The following is a 19747-nucleotide window of genomic DNA, read 5'->3' as shown; positions in this document are numbered from 1 at the left end:
GTTGCCTCTGTCGAGATGTATGTGACAGGCAAAGTGCAATCACCTATCAATATTGCACTTTGCCTGTCAAAAGTTCTTCGCATCTCTTGAGGTGTGAGGAAGTTTCTCGACAGAGGAAACTTTCATATCGAATGTTGCCTCTGTCGAGATGTATGTGACAGGCAAAGTGCAATCACCTATCAATATTGCACTTTGCCTGTCAAAAGTTCTTCGCATCTCTTGAGGTGTGAGGAAGTTTCTCGACAGAGGAAACTTTCATATCGAATGTTGCCTCTGTCGAGATGTATGTGACAGGCAAAGTGCAATCACCTATCAATATTGCACTTTGCCTGTCAAAAGTTCTTCGCATCTCTTGAGGTGTGAGGAAGTTTCTCGACAGAGGAAACTTTCATATCGAATGTTGCCTCTGTCGAGATGTATGTGACAGGCAAAGTGCAATCACCTATCAATATTGCACTTTGCCTGTCAAAAGTTCTTCGCATCTCTTGAGGTGTGAGGAAGTTTCTCGACAGAGGAAACTTTCATATCGAATGTTGCCTCTGTCGAGATGTATGTGACAGGCAAAGTGCAATCACCTATCAATATTGCACTTTGCCTGTCAAAAGTTCTTCGCATCTCTTGAGGTGTGAGGAAGTTTCTCGACAGAGGAAACTTTCATATCGAATGTTGCCTCTGTCGAGATGTATGTGACAGGCAAAGTGCAATCACCTATCAATATTGCACTTTGCCTGTCAAAAGTTCTTCGCATCTCTTGAGGTGTGAGGAAGTTTCTCGACAGAGGAAACTTTCATATCGAATGTTGCCTCTGTCGAGATGTATGTGACAGGCAAAGTGCAATCACCTATCAATATTGCACTTTGCCTGTCAAAAGTTCTTCGCATCTCTTGAGGTGTGAGGAAGTTTCTCGACAGAGGAAACTTTCATATCGAATGTTGCCTCTGTCGAGATGTATGTGACAGGCAAAGTGCAATCACCTATCAATATTGCACTTTGCCTGTCAAAAGTTCTTCGCATCTCTTGAGGTGTGAGGAAGTTTCTCGACAGAGGAAACTTTCATATCGAATGTTGCCTCTGTCGAGATGTATGTGACAGGCAAAGTGCAATCACCTATCAATATTGCACTTTGCCTGTCAAAAGTTCTTCGCATCTCTTGAGGTGTGAGGAAGTTTCTCGACAGAGGAAACTTTCATATCGAATGTTGCCTCTGTCGAGATGTATGTGACAGGCAAAGTGCAATCACCTATCAATATTGCACTTTGCCTGTCAAAAGTTCTTCGCATCTCTTGAGGTGTGAGGAAGTTTCTCGACAGAGGAAACTTTCATATCGAATGTTGCCTCTGTCGAGATGTATGTGACAGGCAAAGTGCAATCACCTATCAATATTGCACTTTGCCTGTCAAAAGTTCTTCGCATCTCTTGAGGTGTGAGGAAGTTTCTCGACAGAGGAAACTTTCATATCGAATGTTGCCTCTGTCGAGATGTATGTGACAGGCAAAGTGCAATCACCTATCAATATTGCACTTTGCCTGTCAAAAGTTCTTCGCATCTCTTGAGGTGTGAGGAAGTTTCTCGACAGAGGAAACTTTCATATCGAATGTTGCCTCTGTCGAGATGTATGTGACAGGCAAAGTGCAATCACCTATCAATATTGCACTTTGCCTGTCAAAAGTTCTTCGCATCTCTTGAGGTGTGAGGAAGTTTCTCGACAGAGGAAACTTTCATATCGAATGTTGCCTCTGTCGAGATGTATGTGACAGGCAAAGTGCAATCACCTATCAATATTGCACTTTGCCTGTCAAAAGTTCTTCGCATCTCTTGAGGTGTGAGGAAGTTTCTCGACAGAGGAAACTTTCATATCGAATGTTGCCTCTGTCGAGATGTATGTGACAGGCAAAGTGCAATCACCTATCAATATTGCACTTTGCCTGTCAAAAGTTCTTCGCATCTCTTGAGGTGTGAGGAAGTTTCTCGACAGAGGAAACTTTCATATCGAATGTTGCCTCTGTCGAGATGTATGTGACAGGCAAAGTGCAATCACCTATCAATATTGCACTTTGCCTGTCAAAAGTTCTTCGCATCTCTTGAGGTGTGAGGAAGTTTCTCGACAGAGGAAACTTTCATATCGAATGTTGCCTCTGTCGAGATGTATGTGACAGGCAAAGTGCAATCACCTATCAATATTGCACTTTGCCTGTCAAAAGTTCTTCGCATCTCTTGAGGTGTGAGGAAGTTTCTCGACAGAGGAAACTTTCATATCGAATGTTGCCTCTGTCGAGATGTATGTGACAGGCAAAGTGCAATCACCTATCAATATTGCACTTTGCCTGTCAAAAGTTCTTCGCATCTCTTGAGGTGTGAGGAAGTTTCTCGACAGAGGAAACTTTCATATCGAATGTTGCCTCTGTCGAGATGTATGTGACAGGCAAAGTGCAATCACCTATCAATATTGCACTTTGCCTGTCAAAAGTTCTTCGCATCTCTTGAGGTGTGAGGAAGTTTCTCGACAGAGGAAACTTTCATATCGAATGTTGCCTCTGTCGAGATGTATGTGACAGGCAAAGTGCAATCACCTATCAATATTGCACTTTGCCTGTCAAAAGTTCTTCGCATCTCTTGAGGTGTGAGGAAGTTTCTCGACAGAGGAAACTTTCATATCGAATGTTGCCTCTGTCGAGATGTATGTGACAGGCAAAGTGCAATCACCTATCAATATTGCACTTTGCCTGTCAAAAGTTCTTCGCATCTCTTGAGGTGTGAGGAAGTTTCTCGACAGAGGAAACTTTCATATCGAATGTTGCCTCTGTCGAGATGTATGTGACAGGCAAAGTGCAATCACCTATCAATATTGCACTTTGCCTGTCAAAAGTTCTTCGCATCTCTTGAGGTGTGAGGAAGTTTCTCGACAGAGGAAACTTTCATATCGAATGTTGCCTCTGTCGAGATGTATGTGACAGGCAAAGTGCAATCACCTATCAATATTGCACTTTGCCTGTCAAAAGTTCTTCGCATCTCTTGAGGTGTGAGGAAGTTTCTCGACAGAGGAAACTTTCATATCGAATGTTGCCTCTGTCGAGATGTATGTGACAGGCAAAGTGCAATCACCTATCAATATTGCACTTTGCCTGTCAAAAGTTCTTCGCATCTCTTGAGGTGTGAGGAAGTTTCTCGACAGAGGAAACTTTCATATCGAATGTTGCCTCTGTCGAGATGTATGTGACAGGCAAAGTGCAATCACCTATCAATATTGCACTTTGCCTGTCAAAAGTTCTTCGCATCTCTTGAGGTGTGAGGAAGTTTCTCGACAGAGGAAACTTTCATATCGAATGTTGCCTCTGTCGAGATGTATGTGACAGGCAAAGTGCAATCACCTATCAATATTGCACTTTGCCTGTCAAAAGTTCTTCGCATCTCTTGAGGTGTGAGGAAGTTTCTCGACAGAGGAAACTTTCATATCGAATGTTGCCTCTGTCGAGATGTATGTGACAGGCAAAGTGCAATCACCTATCAATATTGCACTTTGCCTGTCAAAAGTTCTTCGCATCTCTTGAGGTGTGAGGAAGTTTCTCGACAGAGGAAACTTTCATATCGAATGTTGCCTCTGTCGAGATGTATGTGACAGGCAAAGTGCAATCACCTATCAATATTGCACTTTGCCTGTCAAAAGTTCTTCGCATCTCTTGAGGTGTGAGGAAGTTTCTCGACAGAGGAAACTTTCATATCGAATGTTGCCTCTGTCGAGATGTATGTGACAGGCAAAGTGCAATCACCTATCAATATTGCACTTTGCCTGTCAAAAGTTCTTCGCATCTCTTGAGGTGTGAGGAAGTTTCTCGACAGAGGAAACTTTCATATCGAATGTTGCCTCTGTCGAGATGTATGTGACAGGCAAAGTGCAATCACCTATCAATATTGCACTTTGCCTGTCAAAAGTTCTTCGCATCTCTTGAGGTGTGAGGAAGTTTCTCGACAGAGGAAACTTTCATATCGAATGTTGCCTCTGTCGAGATGTATGTGACAGGCAAAGTGCAATCACCTATCAATATTGCACTTTGCCTGTCAAAAGTTCTTCGCATCTCTTGAGGTGTGAGGAAGTTTCTCGACAGAGGAAACTTTCATATCGAATGTTGCCTCTGTCGAGATGTATGTGACAGGCAAAGTGCAATCACCTATCAATATTGCACTTTGCCTGTCAAAAGTTCTTCGCATCTCTTGAGGTGTGAGGAAGTTTCTCGACAGAGGAAACTTTCATATCGAATGTTGCCTCTGTCGAGATGTATGTGACAGGCAAAGTGCAATCACCTATCAATATTGCACTTTGCCTGTCAAAAGTTCTTCGCATCTCTTGAGGTGTGAGGAAGTTTCTCGACAGAGGAAACTTTCATATCGAATGTTGCCTCTGTCGAGATGTATGTGACAGGCAAAGTGCAATCACCTATCAATATTGCACTTTGCCTGTCAAAAGTTCTTCGCATCTCTTGAGGTGTGAGGAAGTTTCTCGACAGAGGAAACTTTCATATCGAATGTTGCCTCTGTCGAGATGTATGTGACAGGCAAAGTGCAATCACCTATCAATATTGCACTTTGCCTGTCAAAAGTTCTTCGCATCTCTTGAGGTGTGAGGAAGTTTCTCGACAGAGGAAACTTTCATATCGAATGTTGCCTCTGTCGAGATGTATGTGACAGGCAAAGTGCAATCACCTATCAATATTGCACTTTGCCTGTCAAAAGTTCTTCGCATCTCTTGAGGTGTGAGGAAGTTTCTCGACAGAGGAAACTTTCATATCGAATGTTGCCTCTGTCGAGATGTATGTGACAGGCAAAGTGCAATCACCTATCAATATTGCACTTTGCCTGTCAAAAGTTCTTCGCATCTCTTGAGGTGTGAGGAAGTTTCTCGACAGAGGAAACTTTCATATCGAATGTTGCCTCTGTCGAGATGTATACAATCACTTGTAATTCAATATCATTTTTTTTATTATATTTTTTTTATTAATTAAAATATTATATTTTAATTCCTGAACCATATTTTCAATTTGAATCCCTTTCTCACTAATGATTAAACAGATTACATCTTTCGAAAATAAGCGTTCATATTACACAATTGTCGGTCACAATTTCAAAATCTTCCCTTATTTACTGAAATTTTTAATACAGAATCATTAAGATGATCAATTGTAAAACGGTATAAAGCTTATTAGCGTTGAAACTAGAGTCATTCTTCATAGCGTTCAAATTTTTATTTGAAATAATGTAGTTAATGCTAAAATTGTAGTATTTACGTAGTGATAATCATATTCACACTGTAATTTATGTGATTATAATGCAAACCCACTAAGTAATTCTTTTGCTAAATTGAAATTGAAAATTTGATTATGCCATTTTGAGCTCGATGTATTAAATGTAAAACATTGTTCATATGAGAATTCAAAATTCAAAGACTTTTCTATATGTTAAGTTGCTTGAATTGTGAATTTGGAATTTTTATAAAAATATGGGCAAATAAGCTCGGCGTTGTCACATATTCACTCCCCCTGAAGTTGTGCTTGAATCAGAAGTAATGCTAGTTTTCCAAATTTTTTTCAAAATCGAGAAAATGATGAAAAATCTCTAATTTATTACATCCAAAATTTTAAATTTGAATTTTTTTTGGAAAATTTGTGATTCAATTTTCAATTTCTCCATGTAAAACTGAAAATATTAACAGATTAAATCATAGAATTAACTTATCAAATTCTGTTGTATTCATTTCTTGCGATGATTCCGTTCAAAAGCTTTGTTTAAATCTATTTATTTTAATAATAATAAAATAGATAGATCTCCGCTATGAAAACATGATACCATGCTGATATGAAATATCAGTTAACATATAAGTAAAAAGTTTCTACAATTAATAAGAAATGTATTAATAACTTTTTATTTTAACTATATTGAAACTTTTTATATGCATTCTGGCCAGTAAAGATCCAGAGAACCACATCTGCATCAATTTATGCTGAAGAATTCTAGATTTCATTATTCTTTTGAAAGACATCCAGATATCTTCAGCATAAATGAATTACATACATGTTCTCTCGCTCTTTGTGAACCACCTACCACAACAACATTACCTTAGGGCAAAGTTCTGCTGAAGTCTCCCATATGATGAGAAAGAAACTTTAGAGCAGCTTGCCATATCCGATTAATTACACAATCCCTAGCCATTTGGGGACTAGGGAGCCATAGTAAGAGTATTATAAGGCAAAGTCCTTCCGAGGTCTCTCATCAAATGCGAGACTTCGGAAGGACTTTGCCTCATTCGAGTAATTCTACTATACCGTTGCAGCTAGGCTGCATAGATATTGCGCTTCTGGCTTGCAGAACTCTCATGGTAGACTAAGCGGAGATCTGATGCCGAAATCACTTGCTGATGTGGATGGAGCAGCACTATGATTGGCCAGACCAAAGGCTGCGTAGCATCTCAGCAAGTAGATTATCGGCGGTGACTCCAGCTATGGTCCACCATGAGATTATGAAACTTGCGATTTGGCGGGAAAGCTTTGCCCTTTACGAGTAAAATCACATCCGACACCTTTGCTGGATCAAGAAGTAGTGGTATACAATAAGTGTTGGGATTGCAAAAATGAATCTGAATAGACTCAAAAGTAAGAGAGACAGGAGTGAGATAACCGGTAAGAGTCAATGGAAAGTATCGAAGGCGTCTCTAGTTTGAAAGCACAAACAGCTGCGGGGAATTAGTGTTGAGCCTTAATGCTATTGATCATCAGAAACTATTTCTTACTACACTTATCATCATTACATGTTGTGCGATGTAATAACTAAGAAAGAAATAGCTCAGGAGATCAATGAAATATTCTTTGGCTAGCTCTTCGAAACCAACTCTTTTCTTCATGTTTTGTCATTGCATGTTGTGCGGTGCAATTAATAATGAAGATTTTCTTGGCTGCTCGAGAGAGAAAACCAAATGAAAAATGGCACCTTTTTTGGCGCCTCCTTTTCTTTCAAATTTCCCCGCCAACCGAAATATCCATTCAAATCTTCCCGCAAATATAATTGCTTTCAATTTCTGTGACAATTAAAATTCGTCCAAAATATAACATTAAGATAGGTTATCCAATGTGATAGAATAATTACACGCTTATTTGCAATTATTCCCCAAATCAATTCTATTTTAAGTCAAATCACTCTGTAAACCACTAATAAATGATATGACATATATACAAATACTCACTAAAATCTATGTTTATCCTCAAAACTAGAATAATACATCAACTTAGATATTGAAGATTCAGATCAACCAATAACTTATGTCATCCAAGTCTGACTATTGCATGGCTTAAACACGGCCCCAAACGCTACGACCAGATTCAACAGTTTTCCTCAATAACAGGTTTCACCGCACAAAACTGGATTTTGGAGGGTAGCACACTAAAAAAAAATTATTCCCAGTAAAGGACGATAGAGATTGCTGAGATACTAATCGCTAGTTTTAGGGATGAATATGAGTTCTTAGATATTGCTATTTTGTGATATGATAGCATTGACATATATGAATGTAATTATTATTACAAACACTATTATTTATATTTTTTTAAAATAGATTAAAGTTAATTTGCTATATTTATCATGTATTTTGACCTCATCAGATTGATTTCATTTTCTACACAACATAACGTATAATATATTATCATGGTACATCCAGAAAACCATTTTTATTATATGAACATTAGACCTATTTATAAATCCCCTGCTATTTATAAATAGGTCTATTGATTGAATATCTTAAAATAGTACAATTGTAAAATCTAATAGTGTCATTATCGACTCATCAAATTTTTATATATGCTCAAGAGTTAATAATAGGCTAAAACGAGTTTTCAGTGAAATCAATTGTGCATTTCCTGAATGTTTAAAAATATAGGTATGAAAGTTATAATTCAGAATCTCCTCATCTATTATATGAATATATCTTTCATATATCCTAAAACTACTTAATTGGTAAGATAAATTGTGAATATTTTAATTAAAATATGTGTTTGTTATTATTTTAATAGTTCACAAGATATTATTGTCTAAACTTTATATATTTAAATGAATATTATTTATCAAAACTCCTTTGAAAATACGGATCAAACAAAATCATCCAATAAATGAATTTATTTCTATAATTCAAATGAAATATTATTAATTTTTCAATATATATTATGAAAGTATATTTGTTATTGCATTATATACGAATCAAGATTTGAATGATAATAAAATTTAAAAATATTCAACGCAATATAGAGATATCGCTTTATAACATCGATGCTTTGTTAACCATACTATAGATTTCATTCAAAAAAGCCAAAATTTTTATTCCAAAAAAAATATAAGAAGAATGATATGCATGATACATTTTATTGACCTATGTACTATATATAATTGAATCCACTATAATAGTGTTGTGAATATTTACTGTTTGATAAAAATCTTTAATAATCTATTAAAAAATAGGTTATAGATGTAACATATGAATGACACAATATTACTTTATATAGTAAATTATAATATGAATGTTGTTGGCTACTAATACTTCCTTTATTCATTGGAATTGAAATACTCAATATTTAAAACGAATTTTAAACAATTTATGAATGTCATACGACTTAACCTATCTACTAATCTTAGAATTTATACATAATTCATTAAAAATCAATATTTTGAATATTAAATCTTTTGAATTATGAAAAAAGACAAACATATTAAAGGTAAATATGAATAAAAACATAAAATAGTTAGCAATGATAGATGTTATTTTTCCAAAATTTTCTTGTTTTTCTAAATTTAACTACTTTTTTAACAAAATTTGGATTAATTTTTTAAATTTTGAAATATTTTTGGATTTTGAACATCAAAAGATTGCATTTCTTTTAAGAATAATGCAAATTTCTAATGAAGTGAAACATGTTTCAAGACTTTTAACACAATTTAAAAAAGAATCTCAAATATCTTCAGGAAATTCAATCTATATTTCAACGAGGATAATAGCAACATTCAAGATACACTATATCATAAAAAACAACATCATTTTGGTTCAATGAATCCTGTTAATCTGTATTAACGAATTCATTGATTAAAGAAACCAAAGACATAAGTAATAAATATTGATATCACTCAGTTTGCAAATGTCAAGTCATCACTCAATACTCACCACAAATATATTCGATTCGCTATATTTTTCATTTCATTAAAATTCAGACATTTTTTGCACTAATATCGATTACAAACAATTCTACATTACAAACCATTACAATAAATAACGAAGATACTTCATTATTCAATAATTTGCATTTTTATATTTTCAAATCTCAAATTTTAATCAAATCAAATATAAATATCATGTAAAACATCTATATTTAGGATGATGTTCCATATTACTATGGAAAGTTAATCATCAATATCGATAAAACCAAATTCCTTCGCTTACCATAAACTTCAAGACTGCTTTCATCAGACAAACAAATGCACGAGCTACTCCTAAAAAAATTCAGGTTTTAGAAATTTATTTTCAATTATAGACATTATTTCATTACCACAGTTCACTAATCGATAATTTAAGTGTTGCAAAACGCATTATACTTTCTACTATTAGATTTATGAATAAAAAATTTATATTTCTTAATTTGAACTTTTTTTTAAATCTTATAACACATAGGTCCTATTTTTCTTCACTTATACCAATACATTGCATAGTTCAAATTCGTTTTAACACCATATTATTTTTTTTCACAATATCATAGAGAAAATTGATATTTTGCAAAATAATATGAACAAATACAGCTATAGAATAATAAATTTCATTATATTATATGATTTACACAGTTTTTTGCATGATATCTTTTGAATTATAAAACAGATTAACTTATAAAACACATTCATATCATAAAAAGAACAAAATAAAGATCATATCTTGCTCAAACTATATGATTCAAATAATCAGATTATCGATAACATATATAACTAACAAGAGGATGCATGCACTCAATATAATAATACCGAAACTATGCTCTGATCAGCGGTATATTCAAATCGAGAATAAAACAAGTCCTGCCTAAAATCGAAGTCTATCGTCCTTTACTGACGTGGAATTGGTTTTTTTTGAGGATGTTTTATTGTCGTCTGGAAAAAGTGACAAAATTATTATTGTCGTCTAAAAAGGTGACAAATTATTATTGTCGTCTGGTAAAGTGACAAAATTATCATTGTCGTCTAAAAAATAGATTTTTCAAGCATGTTTCGGTACCTAAATAAAGGAAGAACATCAATTCCATCTATGTATATAGTATGCAAACACGCATGATATATGGAGTAGCTCTTTATCTGGCTAAAAATCCTATTATTTGAAAATTCGCATTGTCGTCTAAAACCGCCAGACGACAATAATAATACCCCGTTTTTTTTTGTACGTTATAAAAAAAATTGGTATACCCCCCACGAAAAAAAGCGAACATTGTTCCAAACACATTCATTCATTAAGTACTTGCTTCCCTTTCACTCAAAGCTTCTGAATTCAAAATTTATACCAAATTAAAAATATTGTTTCGAATTTACAACAATTTAAAATCAAACAGCTCGTTTGTTTCAAATACGCTACGTTCGATTATTGTAAATCTCAAAACTCACACTATGATTTTCGTTTTATTATTTACGAAATTTCAAAAAATTCTCTCCTACCTATTTTGCAATATGATTTGTATTTAGATATTACTAGATTATTGTGTTACTAAACAAATAACTTTTAATTACTTTTATAAAATATTTTTTTTTATTTATTTGAAGAATGAAGATTTACCTTCGTCAATTTGTATGCAAATTTACAATTTGATGATTTTATAAGTTTTAGGTGTTTTTGGCAGAAATAAGAATTAATATTTCATTTCCATTTGTTTTTACCAAAAATAATATGGAATATCGAATATACGCATTTTGTATAATTTATGATATGATTTTGAAGACTAAATCTCCACTTTTTAAAATTTTTTATCCTCCGAGTAAAGGTCATGAAATTTTTGGGCCTTTTTTAGGTCCTTGAAAAGCTACCTTATGCATATTAATCGAAAAAATCTATTCCTGTAAAGAAAAAAATAAGTTTTTATTAATTTGGAGGATTAGCAAATTGATAGAACTCTCAGAAAAATTTGAGGACTTTTTAATCCTCGTAGTGCACCCTTAATTGGTATTTTTATTAGACGAAAAAAGAAAGGAGATATTTAAAGTTGAATATGTCAAAAAGAGAATGTCGATTGTAGACTTCATGTTTATTGGTTTCAATATAAAATGAAAATTGGTCATAAATTGAAAATAATAAAATAAAAAATGAAAATAAATTAATAAATTCATAATCATCTGAAATTGTTTGTCGATTGATTAAAATTGGATTTTTTGTTTGGCATATTTCTGTAGAAAGATGTTTGATTTCGTTTTTGATTTCTTCGTCGTATCTGTTACTAAATATAACATTTCCTGATATTTCTTCATTATTTCTAAGATAACAATTAAAAACATTTGTTTGACCTGAATTTTGTATATAAAATGTATTAGTTCCTGAGTTATCAATAATGTTACATTCTTCAACTGTTAATATATTACAGCCATCATTGTTGATAACTTGGTCTTTTACTGAGTTATTAATGATGCTACATCGAATGATTTTTAGATAGGAAAATTTTTGATTTCTTAAACAGTATATATCTGTTGATGTGTTATTTATGATTGAATTATATGTGGAATTTGATTCTGGTTGTCCTAATTCAAATTGGTATCCACATCTTGTATTTGTTTTAAAATATGAAATATTTGTTTTTGTTAAGAATTCAATTCCACGCAAAAAGTGTATTGGTGCACCTCCAATTGTATTTGCAGAAGGTCTTGATAAAGTGCTTTCAATGAAATAATTTTTGAATGATCCACGTGATGTTTGACTAAGGCAATATTGCCCAAAGTCAGGTGCATAACAGTTGAATGAACAAATTCGGTTGTGAACAACTTCACCATTTGTAGTGTAAACTGCACCACCTTGACCTGATGGATTTGATACTCTAACAAATGTACTATCTTCAAAAAGAAATTTAGAATTTCTATTTGAATAAACTGCACGGTTGTTGAGATCTTCAAAGAAACACTCTTCAACACAGTATTTTTTGTTACTTGAGTATGGACCACTTTTAACACGTTCGCATTCTCCATCAAAATAATCGTTGAATTCTCGATGGAAAATGGCATTAAACCATTTTCATTTCAAAAAATTGTCAATTTTTTTAAATTTTTTTTTTAATTTTTAAATTTTTTACTTATGAGAAAACCTCCGGATTCGTTTAACCCTGTTGCTGTAACATTCAAGTCTATATTTGAAAAGACAGCACTTAGTTTAGTTCCCGATTTAAAACAAGAATTATCTGTTTTATCGGAAGATTTACTTTCAGAGTTCAGAACATTCCCACGGAGCAATCAAGAATATCGATCTGTTATCAAGATCCTTACGGAAACATCCAAGATCCACACACAAGGTGTTTTATCATTCTTAAAAGATTTATTTGTCACAACTATTCACCTTCGTGGTAATAAAACAGTTCCATTAGAGCACTACATATTACCAGAATACGATCCTAACAATCCAAATCACGTTTTATTCATTCGATACTACGAGTACATTTTCATGACTGATTTAATCACATCTATCTTTGTTTCTAATCCAATTATCACTGAATTTAAACATTTACAAGATCTTGGTTATCTCCTTTGCTCTATCAGCATCTCAGAACCAGTTATGTACGAAATGGTTTTACCACAATTCGCATATATCATTCACACTATCTCTAAAGTCAACTTCGACCAATTTTACGACAGCTTTTCACAACTTATTATCAACAAACCAGAACCATACTTCATTTTAGTTAAATATGTCCATCTTGTTGACGAAAATCCTAAATCATACGACTTCCTCGAGATCATTTACGACTACATGAACCATCAGATCCGTCGTAAGACTGCTACTAACCTCATGTTAGAGTCAGTTTCTACTCTTCTGCTTAAATTCATTGCACACAACCAAATCATCAACAAGTTCGAGCGCCTCGCACAACTTTCTCTTAAGATCGAAACACTGAAATACGGTGCATTGGAACTAATTTCTACAATCATGGCAAACAACCGAGTTTCATTCAGTGACAAGCTTCAATTCTATACACGTGAAGTTGTTCCTCTTCTTCAAGAAGAAACAGGCTTCAACATCGTTGTTCGAATTTTTTACATTTTATCTTTCGGCTCATACATCAATTCTAACCAGTTTCTTTCATTTTGGGTCCCCGAGACATCTGATTTCGAGTTTGTTCCTATCGAAATCACTGATTCCATCCGTAAAGAGATCATTGAAATGTCTAAACAGTTTCTTGATACTATATTCCCACACGAAGACTTCTCACAAGTACAATCTATCATCCGAAACACACTTCTTTACTTTGCATGTGCGGATTTCGATGTTTTCATCAACGAAATTGCAGATAAATTTCTTTCATGCGATGATGAACGATTCACTACATTTTTGAGTTGTGTTGGTCCTATCAATAACAACATCATCCATATTTGTCCCGAAATGATTATTAAATTTAACAATATTTTAAGTCAAATCACATATCGAAAACTCAACTCATATCTTCATAGCGATATGGTCAGCCGGTTCTTCTCTAGCAAACTTTTTGAGAAAACACAAAACGACAAAATTTCTAAAAATAATATTTTCGAAATCATGAGCAAATGGGATGTAGATACGGGGCCAATATCAGAAATAATGCGAAGATCAGATTCTTTCCAGATAAATGGCAATATCGTTCTTCCTTCTTCACATTTAATTGAAACTCTTCCTTACATCCTTACTTCCAACTCCATACAGCCAACAATGTGGACTTCCATGCTTGTTAAGCTCTCCGCCATCAACAATTCGTCAATTGCGAACCCCGCATCCGTAATTTTATTAAAACACATTGACGATCAAAAAGACAAGACAAAAATTTGTGAGAATTTGGTCGCAATGATAACGATCAAAGAAACTCCCGAAATTGTTTTTGTTTGTTTGAATTTATTACTTCATGCGGCCAAAGCATGCGATCCCTCGCAAGATAGAGCTCAGAATGATGTTTACAGTCAGATGGAGTACGTATCCTTCCTTTGTTTGGCCTCTGAATACCCTTTCATGAGAAGTATTTCCTATCAATTGCTGATTGTTCTCAATAAACTGAAAAGTAACGAAGGATTCTATTCCCACATTGAAAAGCATATCCAAGCCATTGAATCCAATGTTAAACACAACATTTTATTGCAGCAATTACCGAAAAGACCAGAAAATCACAAATATTATGTGGAAGAAATCAGTTTAGAGACAGCTTTGAACTCTCCCTACCAACATATATGGAACTACTTCCTATCAGAGTTCTCCCGAATCGTTGCTTTCATCAAATACCTCCCTATTACGGAAAAAATTTCAGATGTCCCAAAAATTTTCTTGGAATCTAAGAAGAACCACCTTACATTAGGATTGCTGGTAATATTCTTCTCAATGTCAATCGTTAAAAAGAACTTTAACAAAGAATTTTACGTTTATGAAACGAAATTATTGACAGATACGCCTGTTTCATTGGACATGAACATTCTAAAGACAATATTAGAGAGAATATACACAAGAGAAACCATTTCTTTGGCAATTGCAGTGAAACATACAAATTATACCTTAGTTCCTTTCGTTTTATCGACTTTAAAGTCCATAGCCCTTAAGAATAACCCAATAATAGCCATGACAATGGATATCATCTACAATTTACTCAAATCAATCGAAGGAATTAACAATTTAAGAGTAGAAACATACGAAGATGCCAATTACATATTGGAATCAGCAGAGAAGAACTTTAAACCACTCAAACCTTCCTCAGTTCAAAACAAAGAGCATTTAATTTTATATTATTTGCTTTGTATGCAGTTTTGGATCTTATCCAACAAGACAACCATCTCCATTAACGCTAAGAATAGATCTCTGACCTTCATTCTCGATAATTTCAAGGAAGATCATAGATTTATTTGCTATGCCGCTTCAACTCTTGTTTCTTTACTCGAAACAGGAGAAGGATTCGGCCAATTACCAGAAAATACGATCAGAAGTCTTCTCAAAATTTTAATAATTTGCGAAGAACACAATTATGACGTATTAGTACCACTTTTAGACAAAGATTTCAACGTATTCATAGAATATTACATAGAATATTGCTATACAGGTAGTCAAAGTACGAGTGATTTCTTTTTCAACGCGATTTCGGAAGTTATTGACCAAGGAAATGGGTCAAACAAGGAAGAAAACCACAAAAAGATACTATCTAACCCATATCCAATAATAGTTATTGGTTTGTACAAGCTAAAAACTGGATATTCTTTGGCAGATTCATTTTTGAGGAATTATCTCATGAAATACGCAAATGAGAAGATGGAATCAGTCATACAGCAACTCAATACAGATAACGAAAACAAAATGCCAATAATTGACATAATATTAAAATATATGCCAAAACATGGCGAAGCAATCGTACATACAGCGTTATCCATACTCCAGAAATTCATCAATTCCTGTTCTGTAAAGGTTTTCGTTGATATTATGATGCCATTTGTCTGTAATTTCCGTATTTTGCCATACCAACACTCCTGCATGAATATTCCACCGCATCTATCGCGAATGTCTCCTTATCAGTTCCTCTGCCTCTTGTTTGACGTCACTTCCCATGTGAAACCACAAGATTTCGAACATTTGACAGAAGTTTGGTCTCTTCTTATGAAAGAAGAAGAATCACGGGCCATTGTCCTTCCATTCTTATTCGAAATGAAGAATCCCGAAGTACAGATCGAGCTATTCACTGAACTTCTCCAAGAAAATCCGAAAGAAATCATAAATTCACTTTTAAAGCGACTGGAGTTCAGTTTCTACGCGTACTGTAGCTACCAGGGAGAGCGTAAGTATGACGACGAGATGTGGATCATACAAGTTATCATCAAAGCCATACAATACAAGGAAGTCTCGAGAAATCCGATCGTATTACACCATGCTTTGCTATTTCATTCATCGCATACACTTCAGTTGCTCAAGAAACTATGTAAGCAGAATAAAATAGCATACAGCAGGCGAGCTTTGAGTGATAATTCGCTGGCTTTGATTGTTGAGTCGTATTCCAATAGTTTTAAGAGCATGGGTGAGATGAAACTGATAGAGACATGGGCGTTAGAGGCAATGAGATGGGTTATTGGCAGCAAATCCTTGAAAATCGCGTCGACATCATTAGTTATTTTGAATCACATTGATTATACACCAAACAAAGAGAATTCAACAGCTTTCTTCCACGGAATATTCAGAAGTGTCGCTTATTTCCTTGGAAATTGCACTGAATTGGACCAATACACTTCGAAATTTATCAATGACACTTTTGTTTACTTTAACCGTTTCTTTTCTGGTAATGAAAAGTTGGCTTTCGATTATATCAAGTGCTTCTTCGAATTCGTTGTTATAGTCGATGCCTACTTCGATCAGATGATTCCGCTCTACGCACAGTGCAGAGAATCAAATGTGACAAAAGATGACGCTGAACAATACTTGCTGTTAGCAATCCGACCAATTTTCAATGAACTGGAAAGCGACAATAAGGCAAAATATCTTTTTAAGCACATTTTAAGAGCAAATGGTCATATTATTGATGTAAGACTTGTCGGAGCGTTACTTAAACCATTTGATGAGTGTTGTAGACTGCTTAAGGAGATAGAAAGAGATATAGATGTTCCAGATTTCAACAGATTACTTGGACATCTCAGTTTTATGTCATTGACGGCTTCTGCGGATCTGATGACAAAGATATTTGTGGCAGCTAATATTATTTTGAAGAAATACGCTGTTATTCGAGGAGATTCTAAGAATAATAAGCCAATTCCTTTGATGCCGATCAGTTCTCTCACTGATTTACTTCAGCCTGAAAAGAGGACACAACCAGTAGACATATTATCCCCGGATATCGATAAAAGAGCACTTCATATCCTTTATAAAGTTGCATTGTCGAAAGTTATGTCAATGCATGAGTCAATTGACCTTATTTTGTGTATTTCCAGCATTGAACCTTTGATTTCTACGACGAATTTCGTTGAAGATCGCGATTTTGTTGCAGAAGCAAACGGAGTCATTCAAAATCTGAACAATTTAGGAAAACGTGTCAATGAGGTCGTAAGTTTTACCGAATGCCAGGATTTGGAGTCGACATCCAACTTATTGAACCCAGAAAGTCATCCAAAAGTCCAGCCCTTCACGTCAGAGCACGAAGTACTTGAACTTATATCAAAGGAGAACAGCAAAGTCATTCCTTTGTCACCAGACAGAAAATTCTTCAAAATGGTCGCAAAATTAACTGATGTTTACACGCAATTGAAGGATGCTGTGAAAGCTAAGTTAAATGCTGATGGCCTGTACATCGAAAGAGAGTTCAAACCTTTGATTCCTCCTCAAGAAATTTTGGAAGATTTGGATTTCGAATATCTACCAATGAATTTCGATCCATTGTTCACTATTGAAGGATTCTGCAGACCAGAGAAGAGGCAACAACCTTCAAGACAAAATTATGTTCGATATGAATTTTAATTTTTTATATTTTTGTTTATATTTTATATTATTTGTTTTATATAGATTTATTATTTCATGAGATTAAAAGTTTTATATAATTATTACCCTGTTTTAGTATTAATTCCAATATTTTTTTTATTTGAGCATTTGGATTTCAAACATTATCATCAAGTGATTGCTATTTCTTTAGCATTTATATGGTCTTCATTAAAAATCCAGCTATTGATATTTAGAAAATAAGGATATATGTTGAATGAATGCGCCTCCTAATGGGTGTGTGAGTGGTCCGATTTATTGTAAGATTTAATAATAAGGTTTCTTTGATTCCCTGATTTCATACGATTTCTCACAAATTTTGAATACCTACGGATAAAAAATAATCATTTTGAAATTGTTCGACACTCACCATTGCTATTATTTTTGAAATTTATAAACATTTGGAAAGATCATCAAAATTGAATGACGATCGCATTTTTGCCATACTTGGGAAAATTTGTTATCAAAAAGAAAATGCTAATGCGCTATCCAAAGACCAAGAGCTCAATATCGATCCTTTCTACTATAATGAAATCCAAGACTCTAGAAAAGGTACGAAGTGCTACAAAAGTTAGAATTACTCCATATAAAACGGAATTACCTGATGCAGATTTAGGAGATTTTGATACAAAAGCATATGAGAAGTGTCATTTCAAAAGAACTAGAAATATTTCTCTTCCATCTTTGCCGCCAATCCCCAGTCCATCAGATAAAACATTCAATTCAATATTACTAAGGAAAATTCAGCTATGTGAAACATTATGTGATTATTCAAATCCAAGAAATGATTCATTTGCAAAGAAGTTAAAAAAAGAACATTAACAGAAATTAACAAATTTTTATCTGTAATGGGTGTTATGTCTTTTGTTCAAATTGAAGTCAAGATGGAACTTTTTAATATGATTTTAATTAATTTATTAAGACCAATGCAAAGACTCAAAGAAATAGAAGTGGTTAATCATGATGTCACACAGTTCAAATTAGATGATTATGAGCACCTTGAACAAATATACTCAATAATGAATTCTGTATATCATGAATTTTATAACATGCACCTTTTCACCCCAGATTTTGCAATCAAAGTGAGTCACATTCTTTATTCAAAAGATATTAATGAGAAAAACAACTGCATATCCTTTTATACAACGCTATTAACTGATCATGACTATTTTATGAGAATAATGCCATTCTTTTTGAAAATCTTATCATTTGAGTATGAAACAAACCCAATTGCTATATCAACAGTCCTTGAAATTATTAATGAATGCATTTACAAGGATATGAATTATGTAGAACTCATTTATCCATATATATTTTCTCATTTTATGCAATTATTGAAAAGAGATACTCTAATTTTCTATAATAGCTCATTATTCAGCATATTTGAGAATATACTGAATATGTACAACACTCTTTCTCCCAAAGCCTGACAATTTATTATTCAAATTTGGCCATTGACAAATCCAACAAAAGAGATCTTGATATACGATTATCTATTAAAATCGCTTGAGTTCAATAATATTCCTCAGAAAGAACTTCTGACTAGAGTGTTTTATATAATTGGGAATTGCATTAATTCTATTGGTTTTAAAATTGCTGAGAAAGCAAACAAATCTCTTGCAAAATCACCATTACTCGGGTTGTTATCGAGAAATGCTTCGCTTCTCCTACCAAATATCCTCTCAAATGTAGAAATGGCAAAAACCCATTGGTCTAACAAAGTTAGATTAGCAGCTATTGAAGCGTTTAATATTATTGGTAAATTTTCGGTAGATATCAGTCAATGGAAGAGAAATACAAAAGTAGAATTAGAAAGAAAAAGATCTAATTGGATTCTTATTGCAAGATCAGGGAATTCACTTAGCAGCCAAGATCTTACAAACGTACTTGGCGAAGTTGTTAAACTATATAAATAAAATGTAATTTTCAGTCGATAAAGGTATGAATCATATTTATAGATCATTTAATGTATTCATTAAATATTAAAAGCCCACCGTAAATGCGTTAAATATTGAACTACTAAAAAAATTGTTTATATTT

At 33.8% G+C, this 19747-nt stretch overlaps 2 protein-coding genes across 2 annotated transcripts, besides 3 other annotated features; both read left to right on the top strand.

Annotated features, from left to right (window-relative positions):
* Positions 1 to 4942: part of a mobile genetic element that runs on past the window's edge.
* A 988-nt stretch (positions 4943 to 5930) lies between these two features.
* Positions 5931 to 6187: a mobile genetic element.
* Positions 6188 to 6233: 46 nt separating this feature from the next.
* Positions 6234 to 6309: a mobile genetic element.
* Positions 6310 to 12331: 6022 nt separating this feature from the next.
* TVAGG3_0617250 (uncharacterized protein) lies at positions 12332 to 17763 on the top strand (the record flags this gene model as incomplete). Its single annotated transcript, XM_001319369.1, has 1 exon — positions 12332 to 17689. The coding sequence occupies one exon, from the start codon at positions 12332 to 12334 to the stop codon at positions 17687 to 17689; it is 5358 nt and encodes a 1785-aa protein (XP_001319404.1).
* A 373-nt stretch (positions 17764 to 18136) lies between these two features.
* On the top strand, positions 18137 to 19711 carry TVAGG3_0617240 (protein phosphatase regulator protein; the record flags this gene model as incomplete). The annotated part of the gene is made up of 1 exon (XM_001319370.2): positions 18182 to 18529. One exon carries the CDS (start codon positions 18182 to 18184, stop codon positions 18527 to 18529), a length of 348 nt encoding a protein of 115 aa, XP_001319405.1.
* Between the last annotated feature and the right edge of the window lie 36 nt (positions 19712 to 19747).

Source organism: Trichomonas vaginalis, chromosome III (assembly GCF_026262505.1).
Source record: "Trichomonas vaginalis G3 chromosome III, whole genome shotgun sequence".
NCBI lineage: Eukaryota > Parabasalia > Trichomonadida > Trichomonadidae > Trichomonas > Trichomonas vaginalis.
This window is presented reverse-complemented; position numbering and strand designations above follow the sequence as displayed.